At 39.8% G+C, this 23,346-nt stretch overlaps 2 protein-coding genes across 2 annotated transcripts in view; both read right to left on the bottom strand.

Moving 5' to 3' along the window:
- pcca (propionyl-CoA carboxylase subunit alpha) overlaps window positions 1–10,285 on the bottom strand; it is a 54,868-nt gene extending 44,583 nt beyond the window's left edge. Inside the window, exons 1-4 of the mRNA XM_072657507.1 lie at window positions 10,214–10,285; window positions 8,222–8,299; window positions 5,450–5,497; window positions 3,916–3,984 (exon numbers count right to left, since the gene is read on the bottom strand). Coding sequence (XP_072513608.1) covers window positions 3,916–3,984; window positions 5,450–5,497; window positions 8,222–8,299; window positions 10,214–10,267 — 249 coding nt within the window. The 5' untranslated portion in view covers window positions 10,268–10,285. The remainder of the gene's footprint in view (window positions 1–3,915; window positions 3,985–5,449; window positions 5,498–8,221; window positions 8,300–10,213) is intronic.
- A 3,300-nt stretch (window positions 10,286–13,585) lies between these two features.
- zic2b (zic family member 2 (odd-paired homolog, Drosophila) b) lies at window positions 13,586–17,236 on the bottom strand. Its single transcript, XM_072657347.1, has 3 exons — window positions 16,085–17,236; window positions 14,912–15,075; window positions 13,586–14,287 (listed from the first exon to the last, which is right to left on the bottom strand). Exons 1-3 carry the CDS (start codon window positions 16,956–16,958, stop codon window positions 14,135–14,137), a joined length of 1,191 nt encoding a protein of 396 aa, XP_072513448.1. The 5' UTR covers window positions 16,959–17,236; the 3' UTR covers window positions 13,586–14,134.
- Between the last annotated feature and the right edge of the window lie 6,110 nt (window positions 17,237–23,346).

Here is a 23,346-nt window from a genome sequence, read left to right as displayed (position 1 = left end):
AGATATCCAGATACATAGAATGACAAATAGACAGTTAAACAGCTATATAGCTAGTTTGACAGATAAACAAGTAAAACAGCTAAATTGATAAACAGCAAGACAGTCAGCAGAAGGTCTAGATAGACAGATATCTGGATATCTAGCTACATATGTGGATGTTTATTTAATAATTAGATATAATGAAAGCTGCTGAGACAGCTAAACCGATAGCTAGCCGGACACATAAATTAGAAAGCAGAAGAATAGTTAAATGGCAAGATCAATAGATAGCCTGTTAAATATCTGGATGGACTAAATTAATAAGTAAATGAACTGAAAAATAGATACACAGAAAATAGCAACAAATATAGATGGACAGATGGACAAATAACGTTGGCTAGCATGATATGTAAATAGCTAGATCTATAGACAGCAAGACAGTAGTTGAACATCTAGCTGGAAAGATAACAGCTATCTGTCTGCTATTTACGTATGTGGATATTTTATTAACAATTCGATAGGTGGCTAGATAGCTTTGCAGACAGCAAGTTGGACAGGCAGCGAGAATAATATTTAGGTCTCTAAATTGATAGATAGCAAGACAGTCTGCAAAATATCTAGATGGACAGATATCTGGATATATATTCATATATGTGGTTATGTATGTTACTTCCTATTTAGCTAGACGAATGAACAGATAGCTAGAGGAATAGTTAGATAGCTAATTAGATTAAAAGATAGTTGGCTACAAACCTACACAGATCTAGATATCTATCAATCTACCTAGCTTATGTAAATTGACTGATAATGAGATAGCTGGCTAGACAGATGAACAGAGAGCAAGAACAACACTTAGATAGCTAGATCAAAAGATTGGCTAGACTGCTAGAAGTCTAGACTGACATATCTGGATATCTATTCAACCATCTAGCTATGTATATTAATTGATATTAGACAGATATTTGTGTAGCCAGCTAGCTAGACAGATGGATAGATTGTTAGATCGTTAGACAGAAAGACAGTCTGCTAAAAATCTAGATGGACAGGTATCTTGATGCTAAAATGTACATGGACATACTGTATATCTGGATATCTAGCTATGCACATCTAGAATGCTGGCTTGCTGGACAGATAGCTAGCCTGACAGACGACAGACAGCTAGATGGATAGGCATGGTGGAATATAGATACGCTTCCATTACATGTTAGCTACATTGGCCTCGTAGCTCCAGTGCTAAAGTAAAGAAGCTCGTTTCAGACACTAAACCATGTCATGACTGAGTAAGCAAGGAAGCTGTTTGAACATTTCTGGACCAATCATCAGTTTAACAGTTGTTTCTGGTTACAGCTTCAGATGGTCTCCGAGTTCTCACACCACAGACCCCCAGCCATCTGTGAGGTCAGTGATTTTACAGAGTGCTTAAGCAGGTTGTGTGTGTTCTGTCTGGCTCCTATCTAACTGTCAGGGCTCCAGTGCTTCAGACCATTTGTCTCTAAAGCCCAATAAACTCCTGAGACGTCTGGCAGTGTGGGAAGAGTTAACCCATAGCAACGACAAGAAGGTTAACCTGAGGCGGTGAAGGTCCCAAGCAAGACCAATCAGGCTACTGCCTCCATCAGAAACATAGCTTTAATATTAAATATTAAAGTTAATATTAGTCAACTAGTCAATTAGTTAAAGAAGTTATTTATCTGGGCTTTACTTATTGTACATTTTACAAAAACAATACATTGTTACTATTAACATTATTCATGGTCAGAAGACCCAGACAGCACAACTGGCCTCGTTCTTTTCAGGATGGTCCACTCGCTCTAGCCATCGCTCAGTGCAGCGCTAGCCAGTCTATAAGCTAATGTAACAGAACTGACAGTTAGTGCTCTTTTCCCAATGTGTTGAGCTGTCCAATGAGGTTGAGTTAGCAGCAGTTTGAAAAGTTGCAGTAGTTCCAGGGCTGCACAAGATATCATTTCATGTTCTCATTTTACAGATTAGAGGCATTTAGATTTGACGTGTACGGTATCATTTATTTTACTCCAATCTTGGATTCACAGAGTGCTTTACTGATATCAAGGATCATTGACTTTTGGTGATTTCTGAGGAAATGTAGTGAAAATTCCTGCACTTCTTAATATCGTAGAAAAAATATAATATACAGCAATTGCAGTTTTTTTCCCAAAATGGTCCCGGGCCTATATGATGCTATGTGACTCAGAGGACATGCTGGCCTTCATGCTGGCACATGCTTGCCTTCCCAGCACTGGTAGCACTGGTAAGAGAGAAAATTGGGGGGAAATCTAGTTTATCTAATCAGTCCTTCATTAAAGTGAATCAGAAGCTGGTGGAACAGAACAATTCCGTAGCGTCTGCAGTCCATAGAGAATATCATACCATATATTTTATTTATTTATGTATAATTCAACAGGAAGTTCCTGCCACGCGAGCTGATTGGTAAAGATGAATACATTTAAAAAATATATATTTACAAAAAAAAAAAAAAAAATTATACAAAAAAAAAATTATATATATATATAAAGAGGGATAGAGGGAAACTGGAGCTGGAGAAGGAACTGCAGGCTGCACAGCGGAGTTTCTGTGGTATAGCAACCGGCTGCTTATTAAGGAACTTTTTTTTTTTTTTTGGAATTTGGTGGAAGGAAATGCTAACATTAAAGCATAATAAATTCACTTTTTAATTTAATTAATCATTTTTACTTTATTTATTTTCGCCTTCACCAACGGCACACCAACAAACTCCCTTTTGTGTTCTATTGCTTCATATATATATATATATATATACATATATATATATATATATATATATATATATATATATATATATATATATATTTGCAAACACACACCTACTGCTGAGATATAGTTCTTACTTTTAAACAATATGTTTGTCATCACTTGTCAACACAGGTCATAAATAAGAATTTCATTGCAAGGAGTTATTTTTGGTTTTAGGCAAACCATTAAAGCCTACAGTTTTATTCAATATTAATCTTTAGGCGTATAATCCAGTTGCTACTGTGAATCTGAGTGTAGCTACTATGAATATAGTGTGTAGGTTACGAAGTTTTGAAAGCGAGGAACACAAGTGTGGGTCTACATGCGATCCCTCAGACTTACAATGGCTTAAGATATTTCACTGGAGGTATCTAGGAGGTCTATAAAAGGACTCATTAAAAACATAAAAACACAATGAGGCAAGAAGAGCATATAAATGATAGTGCCAACCTCAAGAATATTTAAAATATGCATGAGAATCGTGCACAATATGGCGTAAATATGATGCAAATAAGAAGTAAAGGACAGTCAATTAGTTTATTTGTGAAATGTGAATTACGTTTTAGAATATTAATCGTGTTTAATGCAGCTAAAGCCAGGACTGTCCCCCACACCATTTGTGGAGGGCACTTTTCTACCCCCGTTACGTGATGTGATGGCTGTCAGTCATCCCCCTCTTGGAGGGGGAGAAGGTCTTTCACACCAGGCCCAGGCTGGACCCCCTGCTGCTGAAGTCCAAACTGGGGAGGGGGGGAGGAGGTTGTGCATTTGATTAGAAGCCTTTAAAGAGATTCTAAATACAGATTCCCTTTAACAGAACAGTAGGGGAGCTGCTTATACGCATGCGAAAGCAGTTTGGGTTAGAAGTCCATATTTGCTGGGCTTTGGGGATGGCCTTGTCTTTTCTTGGGTGAGGAGAAGGGGGGCGGTGGTTAACCTCTTAAACTATAGGCTTTTTATTCAGTTATTAATATGCAAGTTAAGTAGTGAAGCACTAGAATGTGTATAGAATCACAGACTCTTTAAAGATTAGGTCTTTTTTTATTATTTAATTGACAACACCCTCCAATTTAATCGATCATGACGCTGATGAAGAATTAAGACTTACAGAATTAGAAAGGCTGCCTCTAGGTCAAATGCACTCACCGAACTTGAGTCCACATCACTGTGCACAGCAACCGTTTTGATTCCCATCTTCTTACATGTTTTAATCACCTGAGGTTAAGCAAAGGAGGTACATGTTAAACTATACAATAAACCATACACTATGTGGACAAAAGTATTGGGACACCTGCTCATTCATTGCTTCTTCAGCAATCAAGGGCATTGAAATCAAGGGCAGCTTATCTTGCTTTTGTTGGAGTAACTGTCTCGTCTCTACTGTCCAGGGAAAAAGGCTTTCTACTAGATTCTGGAGGATTACTGGAAGGAATTGATTGCATTTAGCTACAAGAGCTTTAGTGAGGTCAGGATGTTGGATGAACACTCCCCCCAACTTCATTCTAAAAGTACTAGATGGAGGACACAGTTCCACTGCTCCACAGCCCAATGCTGGGAGGCTTTAAACTCCTCTAGCCCACACCTGGTGCCAACAGGTTTGTGTTTCTCTGCTCCAGAGAGTCCTTTTCTATTGGCAGTACTGCTCTACGGTGTCTAGACAAGCTGTGTGTGTATTTGCACATCTGTGTCAGCAAAGGATGCAGATTAAAGTGGCTGAATGCATTATTAGAAGGGGTGTCCCCAAACATTTGGACACTAAGCGAATGTCCAGAAGTACCTAGACACCCGTTCTAATAACTGACTATTGGTACTAACACTAAAATTATTAATATTACTTGTACTGATACAGATGTCCAGCTGTACGGCCTCTACAGAAAAGTTTCGTCAACAGAATGGGGCTTTCTGAAGACGTCACACATGACCCTAAGGTCACCATGTATGAACCCCTCCAGCACTGTGCTCTGAAGCACTGCAAGTGCATTCTGTGGAGCATCAGTACCTGACATTACTTATGCTGTCATGGCTGAATGCAATCAAATCTTTACAGCACTGACAAGTAGATGTTACTGCAGCAAAGGTGGGAAAATTCCATATTAATAACCTTCATTTAAAATGAAATGCTGAATGAACAGGTGTCTACAAACCTTCCTGTAAATTTACAAAACCTCCAAAATGACAACTTTACAGGAAAAGGAAAAAACCTTCTTAACCGTTAATTGAAGTCAATGTAAAAATATATAATTCCAAGTAATTTTGGAGCATTTCTGTTGGTCCGTTCATCATGAAATTTGGACAGAGCATAAAGAACACCAGTCAGATTCACATTATGATAAAAAGCGAAAAACTGAGATTTTGCATGACGGCGATGATATGTTTGAGTGACTTTGCTAAACCGAGCTCATATAATGACAAATAATGAAAAATACAACTGAATCCTAAGGAAGACTGCATATTTGCACACTTGCAAGTGTACTCAGTGTGGAAAGAAGTCACCAAACCTAAAGCCCAAACTGAAAACATCACATTTTTGAGATACTCTGACCAGCAGAAGGACTTCATTTTGCCCCAATTCATTACTTATCAGGCTAAAATGAAGAACAGACGAGCTCATGGTGGAAAGACATCCACACCTGTGACTGCCTAAGGATATACAGAGGAAGGAAACGCACACTCTACTTACCCTGCAGGCGATCTCTCCTCTGTTTGCAATGAGGATCTTATCAAAGGTCTGTAGGAAGAGGCCAAGAGCAGAACACAATTAAGGCTTTCGTTTTGACAACAGGTGATTTGCCTACTGTGTTTGTGTGTTGCTGTATGTTTGTATCTGTGAAAAAAAACTTTCCCTTCTTCATACACAATCCCAGTGACGAATACAAGTGTAAGAAACTATCGATATGTCGAAGCATTGTGGTAGTTGTTTAGCAATACTGTATGGATTCTCAAAAACATAGTACTGATTATTAATGAATAGTTTACATGTAAAGATTGGTGGCAGACAGTGGTGTATTTAGTACAGTCTCCAGAGCCCTGTTCTGATTGTTACTCAGATTTTAATGCAGATAATGGTGTGTTTGTATAATTTGACAAATTTTCTCAAAATGTATATTCTGAACACCCAAAATATAAAATATATTAAATTGTAACTCCAGTATCATGATACGTATCGTATTGGCAGGTTCTTGTTACTACACAGCTCTAGTGCCAACCTGATGTCATACTGTCCTGTATGAGAATGGACAAAAGTAGAGGCGTCACAGTTTGCTGGTCTGCTTCCATTTTTAGCTAACAAAATCACAAAGCACCCTACACATACAGACATTGCTACAGACAGTGTGTGTGTGTGTGTGTATAAAGCTTTCAAAAACACAGCATTTGTCCAAATTAGGGCTGCAGATCATGAATCGCTCAATTACCAAATAACTCTTATGAAGCTTTTGAATTTAGCATGAGGATGTTTTAAGCATTTGCTTCCAATGAAGTGAATAAATACCTTGTTCCCCCCCCAAAAAAAAAAAAATTATATATATATATATATATATATATATATATATATATATATATATATATATATATATAATAACAACAATAATAATAAGTCAGTTATTATTCCTGTCATAATTCGTTTAGGTAGCAGCAATAAAATAGAACAAAACTAAATCAGTTTCTCCTGCAATGTATTGGATCTTCAAAAAAAAAAAAGGAAAATGTGAGACACTACTTTTAACTTTTGTGTTTGCAAGTATTTTGTCTTACTGCAATGTTTGTAGTTGCGACTTTTACTTTGATACACTCTGTTTGTATTAATGACTTATTTTCACACAATCTGTTCATGACTTTTATATTGACACATTTGTTGTTGCATTTGACCTTGTTTTTGCTGTCTGTATTTTGCTTCTCCTTTTTACACTCGACGCCTCACACTAATAGAACTCTGCTCTCCACTCACACACCAGAGGGGTGTTTCTGCAGATGTGAGGCCGTCCTCAATGTGTTGGCTTACGGCTCTCATGGCTCAGTGTTTACAGGCCATACTGTTTTTATCCACACACTCACATGTCACGTGACAGACAGCTGCTCAGTCTGTGTGTTTTCACTGCAGCTCTGTATCCAGACTGAGGGAATTATTACTTTAAATAGTAACCGTGGCAGGAAAACTGTACCCCACACTGTTGTGGTTAAACTTTGGATTTAATGCTTAGTTCATGCACATCTTGAACCGTTCCTAGTTAACATGAGAAACACCTATTTATCAACTATTAAATTAATCAGCAACTAATTTGGTCGTCCATTGTAGTCGACCGAGTTGATTGCTCATGGCACCCCTTCCAAAAAAATCTGAGAGCTATGTCAGAACTCTTTCCCTTTTGGTCAACACACACTCAAGAATTACCCCAGAGCATATTCCCCCCCATTTACTCCCACTGAGCGACTGTTACTCTAATCCAGCACCCTCCCAACAACACACACAAGGCCTCTGGGCACTGGCTGATTGAAGGAGAGAGATCAAAGCTACTAGGATGCAGGCATGTTGTTTGTATTGACGATCAGGCAGCCAAAGTAAGGACGAGTGAAGGAGAGAGATTTTACAAATAAAAAAATAAAAAAAGAAAAGAAAAGAAAGTTACTCTGAAGAACATCCTGTATATCATGTCCAGTCTAGCTGGAAAATCCACCACCTGATCCCAGATCACCTGTAAAGTCTAGCTGATACAAATTGATCTCAGATGAGCTGTCAAGTCTTGTCTTTATGAACTTATCCCAGATCAGCTGCAACTAGACTGAAAGCTGGTCTGGGATTAGTTCATATAGGCTAAATACCAACCGATCCTATTCAGCCATGAAGTGTTGCTAAAACCAAACTGATCCCAGACCAGCGGTAAAGTCTGGCATATACAAACTGATCCCAGACCGGCTGTACAAATATGGCATGTATAAACTTATCCTAGACCAGCTGTAAAAATACGGTATATTCAAACTGATCCTAGACCAGCGGTAAAGTCTGGCATATATGAACTGATCCTAGAGCAGTGGTAAAGTCTGGCATACACAAATGGATCCCAGAGCAGCAGAAGAACTATGAACTGATCCCAGATTAGATGTAAAATCTGGTCTGTATGACCTGATCCTAGTCAAGTTGTAATATCTGGCCCAGATTACTGATCCCAGACTACCTACAGCATGTCTATAAGTATGTCTCAAAGGAACTGATGCCAGGTTAGCAGTAACCTCTGGATAATATGAACTGATCCCAGAGCAGCTGTAAAATTTAGCTTACATCCCAGATCAGCCATGAGGTCTGTCTTATATGTATAAATCCCGGACAGGTTGTAAAGTCTGGCCCATATGAAGTGATCTCAGTCTATGATCAACTGTAAAAATCTGCTCCTAATACACTGACCTCAGGCCAAGTGTAAAGTCCAGTTCAGATGAATCCCAAGCAGTATGGTCTTACCTTCTCATGTGGGTCATACACTGTGGAGTACTGCGCATGGCAGCTTATGACATAGCACCTCGGCCGCAGGGAGGCATGCTGAAACAGAAACAGTGGTTTTGTCAACACTGATCTCACATCAGAACAGGTCACATACCGTAATTATCAATAATAAAGCTGTAAATATCTGTGTACTGTTTTTTTATGTTTACATTCAAGCATTGCTCTGTTTTCCACAGCTTCATAGTGAGAACTGAAATGTGAACTGAATAGAATAGAATACAGGTTTCTGAATGTTAGCAGGTGCGGATATAAGATCAGGGGTAAATGAAAATCACAATAAAAAAAAAGTCAAGTAATTCTACACAGATTTTTTGCCTTGCTGTTAACAAAAACTGCTTCTTTTAAACCTCAATAGTACTGATGATGATGATTTGAGCATGGTTACATGTGTTTAATATGAACCGCAGGGGTTCCCAAGTGGCACAGCTGTCTAAGTGTTGGCACTGTTATCAGTGATCGCCAGTATTATCCCAGGAGTCCCAGAGAGCACAACTACTCTCGGATGAAGGATTTGCTAGCTTTCACCCTCCCAGCATTGCAGCCATCATGTCTTGTGTCCATGTGCTACTGGGTGGGAACTGACAATGACTAAAAATAATGTGAAAATTGGGTTAAAATAATAATTAAAAAAAAAAGATTAATTATCATGTTTTTGATACATGTATCATGTATCACGTATTTTCACTGTAAAAGCATAAACAATTCTGGGTTTTTTTAAAACATGCCATTCACTCACCAATTCATATAGTCCCTTTATGACCACTATGATTCACAAACCAACATATTTACATATATTCTTCTGCAGTTTATCTCCACCCACTCATGCTGAAGCTGTAAGAAGCTTCTCAGTGCTTCTCATGGGGTGCAGCCAATTTAAACAGATAATTCTTATAAAGGAGTCTTACAGTCTGTTTAATTGTAAAACGGAACATCAGAAAGTAGTAATGTGAAAGTGATGTATGACTATTTTTGCTTATACACCCACAGAAGTGTCACAAAAGTGGACCTAAATTAAATGAAAAGAGGTCCTATAGGGAATAAAAATGGAATATTAAAAATAGAAATAAAAAATAAATATAAAGAATATAAAATAAATATAAAGAATATAAAATAGATATAAGGAGTGCTTTAAATATAAAGTTTTTATGAATGCATTTCTGAATAAAAATATATTTAAGCTTGATAAACACTAATTGCTTTGATTGATTTTTGTGTCTTACTTGGTTGGCTAAAAGGTTCATTTTAAGCTGGGGGGGATTTAATTCAGACATGTTATTATGCTACTGCTTTTAATTCATTCACGCTGCTACATTCATCTCATATTGTGATTAGATTGCTGCTACTTTTTAAAAATGTATCTGCTTTCCTACTTTTCTTATTTATGTCTACCCTTCTTATATTGTAGATTTTTTGTATAGTTATTATTTTATTTATTGAATAATTGCTCTTTGGGTCTCACTGGGACCTTAGGATCTCAATTTAATTCCACCCCATGTACCACATGTGATGCAAATGACAATAAAGTCTCCTTGAATCCTTGAACTTTGTTATCTGTGGAGCTGTGAAGCCCACAGACCTCTGGAGCTGCCCTGCAGCTGCTTCATATGGGACGTTTTGACATTGACAGAGCAGACTGACACACTGTCATTCACACCCAGCGGCTGCACTGACCAAATCAGTGTGTTTTCCACCAGACAGTCATCTGCCATGCTCCACCACCAGCTCTGTGGATCAGTGTTATGAGTATGAAGCAGATAAAACCAGTTTAATAACTCCTGCATACAGAAACAACGAGAATGCTAGGTGGCTAACTGTGCTAGCCTCGAGCTTATTTCTGCAAAGTTAGGCTTTTCAGCGCACCGTGTCGTCGCACAACCCCTGCAACTAAACCTCAGGGTGGTCGAAGTATTTAAACACCTGTGTCCAAACACTCGGGAACTGAACGCTCACCTTTACAGCGCGCAAGACTTTCTGAAAGGTTGGAGTGACTCTGTACGCCGCCATGTTGGCCGCCACTGCTGCTGCTGCTGCTGCTGCTACGCTACGTTGACGTCACTCGATAGAACGGCGTGGGTCTCTTTCAGCCAATCAGGGAGCAGATATGTTTGAGGCGTTTTCCCCTTCGTCCAATCACACTTCTGCATTTCGTTGAGCCCAAAACGAGATCCCGAGAGCCTTCCTAAAGTCTAATATAATATAATAATATATTAAATTATATATATATATATATATATATATATATATATATATATATATATATATATATATATATATATGTTTAATATATCATTAATATAATAAATGAAGGCTTTAGACTGTAGTCATTTGTAATTTGACGACAGAAATCACCACCTGACATTAACCAGTTAATATTTAGAAATGTCTATGATCATTTAAACATCAATTACTTTTAAGATTTTAATTTAATTACAATTATAATTACAGATGTAATTACGACAGAAAATTATACAATAACAAATCTACTCACAAAGGACAGTCAGTATGTTTGTGGACACTTCTTCTAATGAACACATTCAGCTACTTTTACTTTCTTGCTGACTCATATGTGCAAATGCACACAAACACACCTACAAAGCTTGTCTAGTCCCTGTAGAGAAGTACTGCTAATAGAATAGATCTCTCTGGAGCAGATAAACATGAACCTGTTGGCAGCGTACCTAATGCCAGGTGTGGACTAGAGGGGTATAAAGACCCTCAGTATTGAGCTGTGGAGCAGTGGAAGAACTGTGTTCTCTGGAATGATGGATGCTGCTCCATCCAGTGCTTTTGGGTTGAGCTGGGGAGTCGGGTTGAGGTGGGGAGGGGATCATTCAGCATCCTGACCTCACTAAAGCTCTTGTTGCTGGATGCAATTAAATCCTCACAGCAATGCACTTACTTCCTGGACAGTAGAGACAGTTACTCCAACAAAAGCAGGATAAACTCTTTTTATTGCCCTTGATTTCAGAAGAAACAATGAATAAGCAGGCGTCCCTTTACTTTTGACCACAGTTTTATAGCATTTTTATTATATTATCTTATTATATCATCCCGCTAACACCAAGTAGAGTTGAGAGATCAGCCAAGAACTGTTCATCTTCTGATTTTTGTACTTTTTAGCTACAGTTTTGTACTGCAGCTAAAAGGTTAATTTAGCTAATGGAAGTAATGGAAGTTTATGGTCACCCAGAATCTTTTTGGTGGCATGGACGTCTTTACATTAGCCTGGTCGCGCCACTGCTTTGGTCAGACACCAAACTTTCTGGCAGGTAATCTACATTTGGGATAAGGAAGAAATGGTGTAAATGAACCTCTCCTTTAAAACAGTTTAAGGAAGGTTATTGACTTTCTAATTTAGACCCAGCACCCAAACGAAGTGGCGCAATTAGCATACTTGAATCGAATGTGTGCGCCATTTCCACACGAATCAAATATGCTCAGTAGCCAGAAGTAAACAAACTGAAGGACAGTGCTGTGTACATATTGTATTCATGTGGAAATGCTGCTCACATTTGAATCGGGTCAATGCAATGCAGCACTTTCTTCAGTGTACCTGTTAGCCTGCATTTACAAGATAAAGGCCTTTAGAGATGCAAGCCCTCGCCTGTTTCTCGAATATTCAGAATGGCAAGGAACTGCTGAATAACGAGGCCTGTTGGGAACATTGAAGTGCAAAAGAAATGTTGAAAAGAAATCCTTGTTCAAAAGTTTGGATTCAGTATTTGGAATGAAATAATCCTTTTGGTTGCAGATGATTGAATGAATGATCTCAGTGTCAGTCCTGAGCACCGTCACAGGCTTCAAATCATGGGTAGGAAGTTCAGAAATGTTAGATTTGTCCTGAATGGCAAACAAAGCAGTAGAGGATTCTACAATGACTTCATGTGGAGCTCACATGGGTGGAATATTGGCTAGGTGGGTTGCAGGTGGGCTCTGAGTGGGTTTGTACAAATTGTATTGGCTTCCAAATGGGCACAATCTCACATGGGTCCCATCTAGGCCCCATGTCCAGTGTGCAACCCAGGTAAGGGCCCCCTTGGTCACATCACTGACCCTGGTGGGCATCCATATGTGGGACCAACATGAAACCCAAGGACAATATTTTTGGGTTCCTGTTGGGCTACACATACAGGCCCCACATGGATCTGTTAGCTGGGATTAAGAATGATGCTTCAGTAAAATCAATTGACCTTTAAAAAGGAGATTCAGCTGTGTGCAAAAGTTTAGACACCCCGCACATTTTTAAATATAAAAACTATAATATTAGTTATAACCTTTATAGATTTGTAGATGCATTTTTAAATACATTAACTATAAACAGTACAACAACATGAGCAAAAATATGTCTATGTCTATCTGTGGAAGATTTATTTACTATTTTCGACTTTTTTAAATTAACAAACCATGTAATTTGACCTAGAAGGTGGGGCGTCTAAACTTTTGCACACAACTGTACACAGAACAATGAGTGAAATCAAAGAAGCGTTTGAGTGATTAAACCAGGGTTCTTCTCTACGATGGACTGTATATATTATCTGTCAACATCTGATCTGTCAAATTTATGTGAAATGATGATTAATCATTGATTAATAATCAATAATGTAATGGTGAAATTGGTTACACTGATTACATCAATAATTTCACGTAATTCAGACCTATCATAGCTAGCTTAATGCATATAAGGCGTTTCAATCTTTTTATTGGCAGGACACACTGATCAGCCATAACATTAAAACCACATGCCTAATACTGTGTAGGCCCACCTCGTGTCACTGAAACTGAAGCTCTGACCCACTGTAGACCCCAAAAGACCTTCCTGTGGTATCTGGCACCAAGACCTTAGCAGCAGAGGCAGTTGTGAGGTGGGTCCTCAATGGATCGCATTAATTAATTTGGGGCACCCATCACCCTGTCGCCAGTTCACCAGGTGTTTTTTATTGGAGCACTTTTGGGAGGTACTGACCGCTGCATGTCTAGCCATCATAGTCTGGTTCTTGTCAAATTGGCTCAGATCCTTATGCTTGCCTTTTCCTGCTCTCAACACATCACCTTCAGGAACTGACTGTTCACTTGCTGCCTAATATGTACAGAATATTCCAACCCCATTGACAGGTGCCACTGTGGCCAGATAATTCACTACACTTCAGTGGTTTTAATGTTATGGCTTTTATAGGTTGGTGGTAATTACTGTTAATAAGCTGTAGAATAAAATAAATAATAAGAATGTAGAGTTAAACAAGCCACAGAACTGCAAGCATATATATTTTTCACAAATATTTCTTTTATTTCTTTATAAGACTTTTATTTTGTACATAGGTTATCACAAGAGTTTATATCTCAGAGCTGAGAAATGTTTTTTTAACAAAACACATAAGAATTTTTTTGTTCAGAAAAAAAAAAAGTTCCATAAATATTTCTTTGCATTTTTATAAACACATCATTCATCGATATCCACAGAACACTGTTGCAATATAGCAGGACACGTACATCTGCAAGACGTCACGTTAACCAAAAATTTATAAAATAAAAGTCCCACGCTGACTTTCTCTGTCCGTTTTCACCTCGCGCCCATTTTTCTGCACTTTCTGTCCGGTTGAAGTAGATATGCTCTGTATGAAAAGAGTCCTCGGACATTTCAGCGTGTCCTGTAACCATTTCTTAACATAAGATCCTGATTTTTACAGCGAGACACAAACACACTACACCCGTCCTTCAGGCCTGCGGGCGAGAGCTCGTATTCATTCCTTCATAAAGTAAAAAGCCGCCTTCATTTACAATATAATACACAGGTAACAGACTGTCCTCTGCTCAGTCCAGTGCAGGAGTGGTGGGTAAAGTGGTGCAGATCTTCACTGGGTCGGTTCTGTTCCTCTACACGTACCACTCGCTAAAGTTGTTGCTGGGGGGCTCTGGGGAGAGTCCGTCCTGAACCTCAGAGCCTGGAGAAACCACACTGGAGGAGTCGTAACCGGAACTTCCTCCTGGAGAACAGTCCTCCTTCAGTGGATTCTGCTCATCGTGAACCTGAAGCCGGGGAAGAGGAGGAGGGCATGTTAGCGTAAATAGCAATGGACTGTTTAGAATAATAAATATTAATAAATAAATAAATATTAAAATATATTTACTTTTTTAAACAGCCTAAAATATATAGTTTAATGCAAAATATGTTTAAATACATATACATGTCTTTATTTAAATACAATTATTAAATAATAATAAATTATAAAATAGTTAATATTTTTTATATATAGTTTTTATTTATTTATTTAGTTTTAGCTTAACTTATACATGAAACTTTCTTAAAGGGCCCATATCCTAATACAATTTTTAATGTTTTAAAAAAAACATCTATAAATTAAGCCTGTGAGTTTAAGACCGACCTTTGTTTAGTCCTTATAACTAAAAGGGGCGGAGCTAAACAGCTGTAGGTTTAATTGTTTTTGTGACATCACAAAAACACGGAAACGATTTTCTTGTTTACAGACTGAACGAACTAAGGAGTTACGAAACGCAACAAGCGCTTAAAACTACATCAACTACTATCTTTAAAAAATCATTTTTCATAATTTTGCCCTGATATGAGCCCTTTACTGCGTCTCAAGTGTGGCCTAATGAGCCGAATAGAACAGGGTCAAATGGGTTGCATACCTTCATGTGTTTCCTCAGAGAGCTGGGGTGTGTGTAGGACTTGTCGCACAGTTTGCACAGGTATGGCTTGTCCGCCGTGTGGACGTGCATGTGCTTCTTGCGGTCACTGCTGTTGGCGAAGCGTCTGTCACATCCGCTGAACTCACACATGAAGGGCTTCTCTCCTGCACAAGAGAACAAACACAGGAGAAATACACATTAATTCATTATCCAGTCCAGGAAATTCACACACACACTAACTTAAAGGCGCAGAGATGTGGGATAATTGCTAAAATACTGGCATGAGCTGCAGCTTTTCCTGCGTATTGTCCCTGTTCTTATCCTTTGGCTGTGCAGGAGTGCGCACCACTTCAAACAAGCTACAAAACTGGGCTAACTTTGATTCCTGCACACCAACAACACACACACCCCCAAATACGGCCCATCTATGCCGGCGCCAAGTCTGTGTGTCCTCAATAGCAGAGCCATTCACACCCACTCTGCAGTGCACACACACACACACACACACACACACACACACGTCCTCCAGTACAAGCCTGTCTTCATGCTACACTGGAAATGTCAGTTTAGCCCACTGTCTCGCACCTCCTAACGACCGGAAACCGCACATCTAGTCTGATGGGTTTGTGCACAGTATGCGCATCTGTACTGGATGTCCACTCAATGGCCACTTTATTGGAAACACCATCCTTTGTACCTTCACACACTGGTCGCTATATTGTAAACAGCTAGTCACTGGCCACTTTACTGGAAACATCTAACTGGTACATCCCCTCACTGGTCACTATATTGGAAGCAGCTAATCACTGGCCACTATATTGGAAACACCTACCTGCTACATCCACTGACTGGACACTATAATAAAACGTCTAGCCTCTTTATTAGAGATCTTTGTACGTCCACTTAATGGCCACTTTATTAGAAACACTGACCTTAAGGGTGTCATTTGACCGTACAATAGAAGTCAATGAGCTTCAGCATCTGCCCATTGACTTCTATTGGGTTCTGAGTCCACGACTTTTCTGTTGCTTCTCTAATCAATTTAAAAATGATTGATTACCACAGACAAATTATTGCCAATGATAATCAATCATCCTCGACATATACAGCAGGTACAGATGTGGTTGAAAACCGCTGGAGTGTTCCTTTAAACCTCGAGCCCCCGTCACTCACCTGTGTGCGTTCTCTTGTGGATCTTGAGGTTCTCGGAGCGCGCGAACACCTTGCCGCATCCGGGAAACGGGCACGCGAAGGGCTTCTCCCCGGTGTGCACGCGCATGTGGTTGACCAGCTTGTACTTGGCCTTGAAGGGCTTGCCGTGGCGCGCGCAGTCCTCCCACCGGCACACGTGCTGCTCGCTGTGCTCCGAGGGTCCTCCGACGTGCTCGGCGGACACGTGAGCCACCAGCTCGTGCATGGTGCCGAACGTCCGGCCGCACGGACGCTCGCGTTGGCTCTCGCGCTCCGACGTCCACCGGCACGCCAGCTCGAGCTCGCGCTCGGCGCACCGCTGGCGCACGTAGCGGAAGAAGGGGTGCGCATGGTGCGCGCCAACGTTCACGTGCGCGTTCACGTTCAGCCCGTACTGACTGTACGGGTCGGCAGCCGCGGCGGCTGCGGCGCGCGCGAAAACGTCCAACCTTCCGTTGAGCGCGTGGAGATGCTGCTGCTGCTGTTGTTGCTGGTGGTGGTGGTGATGCTGCTGCTCGTGGAAGCCCGGGAAAAGCGCATGCCCCACTGCGCCCTGGCCGTCCGTTTGCGCGTGCCCGTGGCCGAACATCGCGTGCTGCTGCTGCTGGTGATGATGCTGGTGATGGGCGGGGTGGTGATGGCCTGCGCTCGCGCTCATGCCGGCCTCTCCAAAACCGCCGCTCGCGCCGCTGCCGCGCAGGAAGAAGTCCGCGCGCGCTGGCCCGAAGTGCGCGCGCGCGCCCAGCAGCCCGTAGCCCTGCGCGAGCTCCAGCTCGCGGTCGTGCGGCGAGAACGCGCCCCCGTTGATCGAGCCCAAACTGGCGGAGAGCTGGTGATGACCGGAGTCCAGCAGCATGGCTGACTGAGGAGCGCGCGAAGAAGTTAAAACGAGGAAAACGACCCAAAATCTGAGAGTTTAAAGTGAATAAATATGAATAAGCGAAAAAATCAAAGCAGGAGAAAAAAGAAAGAAAGAAAAATCTATGAAATAAAAACTAATATAGACTAAAAAAAAAGCACAAGATTTTAAAATCAAATCAATTCAAAATCTACGTGCCAGAGATTAACGCAGGCGCTCATCTCGAGACTAAAGCTGAGGTTTAAATCCGGGCGTGAGAGAGAGAGAGAGAGAGAGAGAGAGTCTCTGTGCTGTTCCGCTCGAGTTTGGCCCCGTTTATCTACTGCTCCCCCTTCACGCCCCCTTTACAACCGGACCCCTGCGGCTCGGGCCGCACATTCTGATTGGCTGTGCCAAAAAACACTAATCCTCCTCTCTCAGCCAACCAGAGTGCAGGGCGAAGTGAGGAAGCGCCAGGGTTTACAGCGTTTAGAGGAATAAAGTGTATGTGTGTGTGTGTGTGTGTGTGTTTATGTGTGTGGATAAAACACAGAAGTTAATGTAAAAAATAAAAACAAACACCCACATGAAAATAAATATTACAGAAGAAGATAAAAACCAACTTTAAATAAACTTTTAATGGAAGACAATGCAATTAAATTCAAATCAAATGCAAAACAATTTAGGAGCATTTCTATTGGCCCATTCATTCTGAAATTGGGACACAATGTAAACAACAAATGCCAGATTCACATTATGCGATAGCAGAAGCTTTCATTTAACCTATTGAATAAAATTGAATGAGGCGCGCGCAGACGAAATAGCCCATTAAATAAGCTCTGCTATATATATATATACATATATATATATATATTATTTTTTTTAAGTGAACATTTACCATTAATTATATAAACATCGCCAACACAAAAAGGGAAGCCTAAACACGTAGTTACTATTATGCAAAACTAAGGGCTTAATGAGCCGCTTCTAAGTGTGAATGCGTGACATCCTCTACACCAGACATCTGCAGCACAGTCAACGTTGGTTTACTTGATTTGACGTGATAGAAAAGTAATGACACTACATACACTGCATTATTATTATTATTATTATTATTATTATTATTATATATTTATTATATTTATTATAGCTATATTTCTATACTCTGCTCGAGGCTGGGTGGGGTACTGTAGGTCCCCTCAGTCCTTCAGCAACACTTCTGAACATTCTGATAAAAATACTTTTATTTTAAAGACACTTTTATTTGACTTCAGTCATTATTTCAGGGAAGCAGCAGCTCTTCTACTCTTTAATGGGTTTAGACTACTCACGCGCCTCTGGGCTATGCATATGTATAGGAGTGTGTACGTGCGTGCAGGTGTGTGCGCGTGTGTGTGTGTGTGTGTGTGTGTGTGCAGGTCAGTTTGTCTGTCGGTGTGTAGCTTAACTGTATAACAGTATCCTACATGTATGGTGGGACATGGTGTAAATCCAGACTTGCTGAACTCAGAGAGCTGAGTAAGCCCAGCTTCAGACCTCCAAAACCAGAAAACTGACCCGGAGTGACCCACCGGACACTCCAGCACCACAGCACTGACCTGCTGTCCGGTGCTTCATATAATTTAATATCCTGCGTTCAGGGAAATGACCCACAACAGCCAGAATGTCTTAGGGTGAAAAGAAGAGAAGAGGGTGGATGTTCATCTCGAGTATTTATTTATTTATTTATTGCACGTGATTTTCGTCAAGCCCCACCCGTTTTTTTATTTCACTGTTGTTATTTATTTAATTTTGTGTTTAATTATTCGTTTGTTTGTTTCTCATATTTTCATATATTTTTATTTTATTAATGTATTTATTTATTCATGTTTTATTTATTTATTTCACGTGCAGCCTAATTTCTAGTCTCTCTAGAGTCTTTTTTGGTATTTTTTTATTTATTTGTTCGTTTGTTTCATTTAATACGATTACAGAAAAATACCACACAGAGTGGTTTACTATCATAACATAATTTAGAGCCTTAAATACAAACTTATGTTTTTAATAAATGTGATTTATACACTCTGCTTTACTTTTTTTTCTTTTTTGACCCAGTCGCCGGTTTCACTGCAACTCAAAATAACTGTTTTCAATAGTTTTTAAACAGGTTTGATTTCCAAAAGGTTCAGTTCAGAAAATAAATCTGAGCTGTGTCTAAAAACACTGCAGTGGATTGTTAGATTTAGGCTGGTTTCCTGTAGAGGATTTGTTCACTTATTTACACTTAGAAAATCCACTAAATCTATCCTTTCAGCAGGGGTACCCAAACATTTGCATAGGACTGTAAGTCTAAATGCATTTATTAACGAAGTCTAAAGAAAAAAAAACCTCACAAAAAAGCAGTCAGTTTTGTCAGCGACCAGCGTCTTTAAAATATACCCATATCTCCTCGTGCACCGCTCTCTAAACAACCAAAAAAAAAACTTCGAGGGGTCGGTTGGACTGACCCCACCGACAGACACCTAATAAAGCACCTCCAGGAACTTGCTTTTTGTGAAAGTTCTTCAATTTGTTTAAAGACAGAGGAAACCCAACCCGTCCCAGCGCCCAGAGACCTTCAACACTTATTTAAAAGGCTATTTATGCCTAAAATCTGACTACATGCCATCAAAACTACATATCCCAGCATTCCACACGCTAACACAGCTTCATAACATCATATGAGTTAAAAAAAAAGAGTAGTCTAAAATTGACAGGTCTGCCACCTATTGGCGTAATCACCCGTATAACTGTGGCCTCCATCGCTCTGTATGTATTTTTGCTTTGCACTGATGTTTACACACTTGTCCTGTGTTTGGCCTGTTATTGTGTAGCGTTGTGCTGCTCTGTGCTGCACGAGGGTCCTGGAGGCACGTTATTTCGCTTCACTCTGAACCTGCACCCTAACCTAATTTCACTGGGCGTCTTCAGCCTGTTTTGGGGAAGCCTTAGCATTTTTCCGGGTCAGCATTTGACCCGCTTTCCGCCCTGCAGCCCTGACAATTATTAAAAACACGCAGATCACAAAAATGTCAAAAGTCATTCAAACTGACACACATATTCACCAACAGCCCCCTTAAACTGCTCATCACTGCACATATGTGGATTATAAGTGATATACACAGCTATAGACACTCCTGGACAAATGACATTCCTTTACTAAGTGCAAATAAGTGAAGAAATCCTCTGTAAACAACATCATAATAAATGTTTAATAAAATCGGACAGGTCTGCACATTTAAAGCATGATGTCTGTGTGTTCACTGACTCTAAGTTAAATTTAGTAAATGAACCCCGGCAGTGGTTCAGTCTCTATCCGCATCGTTCAGTTCAGACTTATTATTGTTCAGTTCAATTTGCCTAGGGGTGCACAAACTTTTGCACGAGACCCTATATGTTTCTGTAGGTATAAAGGCTAAAGGCGTGTGTGAACGTGCGCTATATGTTTATCAGCACTGATACGTTACTGTATTTTTCTGCGCGAAAAATAAAACTGTAAAAAAAACTTTACGCAAAACGTCCAGAGTTACGCGTTTATACCGAAACGAAAGAATGAGAATGAGATCGCCTCGTAACGCGACGCAGACCTGCTGCAGATTCTTAGACAGACCCACTGCATTAAACCCTGAACAGCTAAACAAAACGCACGACTTATTTAGTTTAATATCATATCGCACACAAAAATATATATAACATGATAATATGATATATGATAAAATAATATGTGGCTGTAATGAAACTTTTATTAAAGAGATATTTAGATTGTTTGGTATTTAAACAATATAATTTATAATATAATTTTTAATTAATAGTCATTTATAATAATTTAAAATTACTTATTATTTACAATATTTTATTTCTAATAATTTTCTAAACTGCTTTAAGTCTAATATTGAGGAAAAATGACAATATGGCTAAACCTGGAAGCTGATATTAACTAAGTACAGATAACATATTAATTAAGTGCAGATAAGAACGTATGTATGTATGTATAATGTAATATGTCATATGTATAAAATATATAATAAATAAAACATCTGAACTTTCTCTCACTCATTCTCTCTCTCTCTCTCTCTCTGTCTCTCTCTCTCTCTCTCTCTCTCTCTCTCTCTCTGTCGAGTTTCTCTTTTTTATCTCTCTTTCTCACTCCCCCCACTCCCTCTCTTTTTCTCTTATTGTCCAGGTATGTCCACTTGATCAACTATGCAACTATGTGAGGTTTGGGGGTCCAGGGAACTGCTGTTGCTATGGCAACCCAAAAATATATATAATGTAGAAGCAATTCAGAGGGAGAGAAGGATTAGCATAATATCACCAACATGCAGGAATGAAGAGGGGAGGGGGTCTGTTCAGATCAACAGCAGGAGTTCCAACTTCAAACCCACCTGCAATTCACACACACACACACACACACACACACACACACACACACACACATACACTGAGTAAGACAATTTGCATCTTATGCACTCATACTTCTGTTATCCCCAATTTTCCTTCAGATGTTGCCTGCATACATTATATGTCCAAAAGTTTGTAGACACTCCTTCTGAGGAATGCATTCAGCTACTTCACGTTGCACCCATTGCTGACACAGATGTGCAAATGCACACACACACACACATACACACACACAGCATGCCCAGTCCATGTAGAGAAGTATTGCCAATAGAATAGGACTCTCTGGAGCAGATAACCATGAAACTATTGGCACCATGCCTAATGCCAGGCGTGGGTTAGAGGGGTAGAAAGCCCCCCAGCATTGAGCTGTGAATCAGTGGAACTGTGTTCTCTGGAATTGGATAGGATGGAGCTCTATAGAATTCTTTTGGGATGAGTTGGGCACTCTTGTCTCTAAATGCAATCAAATCTTCACAGCAATGCTCCTCCAAAATCTAGCAGAAAGCCTTCTCTCTTCTTTCCTGGACAGTAGAGACAGTTACTCCAACAAAAGCAGGATAAACTCTTTTTTTAAATACCCTTAATTTCAGAAGAAACAATGAATGAATCGGGTGTCCCAATACTTTTGTCCATATAGTGCATACACTAATGCATATTCTAGATTCCTCTTTTTTACAGGTAGAGACACACATACTGCTGAGCTAAACGGCTTTAACCACATGCAGCTTTTATAATCTCCATAGAAAAGCCCTTTTACCCATAGAATGGAACCTTCTAGAGCAGATGAACTACAGTGACCATACCCAATGCTGAGCATCAGCTAGAGGGTCTAAGTCCCCCCAGCATTGGGCTGTGGAGCACGGGAACTGTGCTTTCTGTAAAGAAGAGGCTCCATCCAATATTTTTGAGATAAACTGAAGTGGTGGCTGTAATCCAGACCTGATCAGCTAACGTCAGTACCTGACCTCACTAATGTTCTCTGGAGTGATGGAGCTCCATCCTGTACCTTTGGGATGGGCTGGAGTGATGTTTGTAATCCAGAACTAATCATCTAACATCAGCACCTGACCTCACATATGTTATTGTGGCTGAATGCAATAAAATCTTCACAGTAATGTTCCAACATCTAGAGTTAAGCCTTCGCAGAAGATTAGAGGCTGTTACTGCAGCAAAGGGAGGACAAACTCCCTATTAAGAGCCTTGATTTCAGAAGAAACGCTTGGTCCTAGCAGACGCATTCCTCTCAGAGCTGAGATAAACAGTGTGGACCATCATGATTCTGTCACTTGTTGCTGTCTGACCAGGTCAGCTCAGCCCCCCCGCTAAGGGGATGCCAGAAAACAGCCCCTAATTCCCAAGCATTCTGCTTCCCTTTGCACTGCGCTGCCAAATCAAATGCTCGAGAGGGGGGCCTGATGACCGGACTGCAGAAGGGTCTGCGAAGGTCAAAGGTCAGTGAACAATGCCTATAGAGACAAGGTTTACCAAGATGGACGACACGCGGCCCCGGGCAGCTCTCGCCCGCCAGGCGTCTGCAGCTAACAGGTGATGGAGTTAAAGGACAATGGAGTTTCGCAGTCTTTACACCAGCATTATCCCCATATAACCCCACATCAGCACTCTGTAACAGAATCTACCATCAAGCTCGCTAACACAGCACATTCCCCTCTAAATGTATAGTGATGTAAAGACATAAACCATGATATAAATATATATAGGGAGTAATGTACAATAAAATGAAAATGTATACAACAATAAAAACATGGATAATTTAATATATAGATACATTAAATTATATAGAAATATGAATTATATAAATATAACACAATCAACTGAACATATATAGACAATTATAAAAACATGGATAATTTAATATAAAGTCATATATACAATAACATTAAGATATACACAATAATATAAAAACATTTACAATAACACTATATACACACACACAATATATATATATATATATATAAATATATATATA

The sequence above is a fragment of the Salminus brasiliensis genome, chromosome 15, assembly GCF_030463535.1.
Source record: "Salminus brasiliensis chromosome 15, fSalBra1.hap2, whole genome shotgun sequence".
In the NCBI taxonomy this organism is placed as follows: Eukaryota; Metazoa; Chordata; class Actinopteri; order Characiformes; family Bryconidae; genus Salminus; species Salminus brasiliensis.
This window is presented reverse-complemented; position numbering and strand designations above follow the sequence as displayed.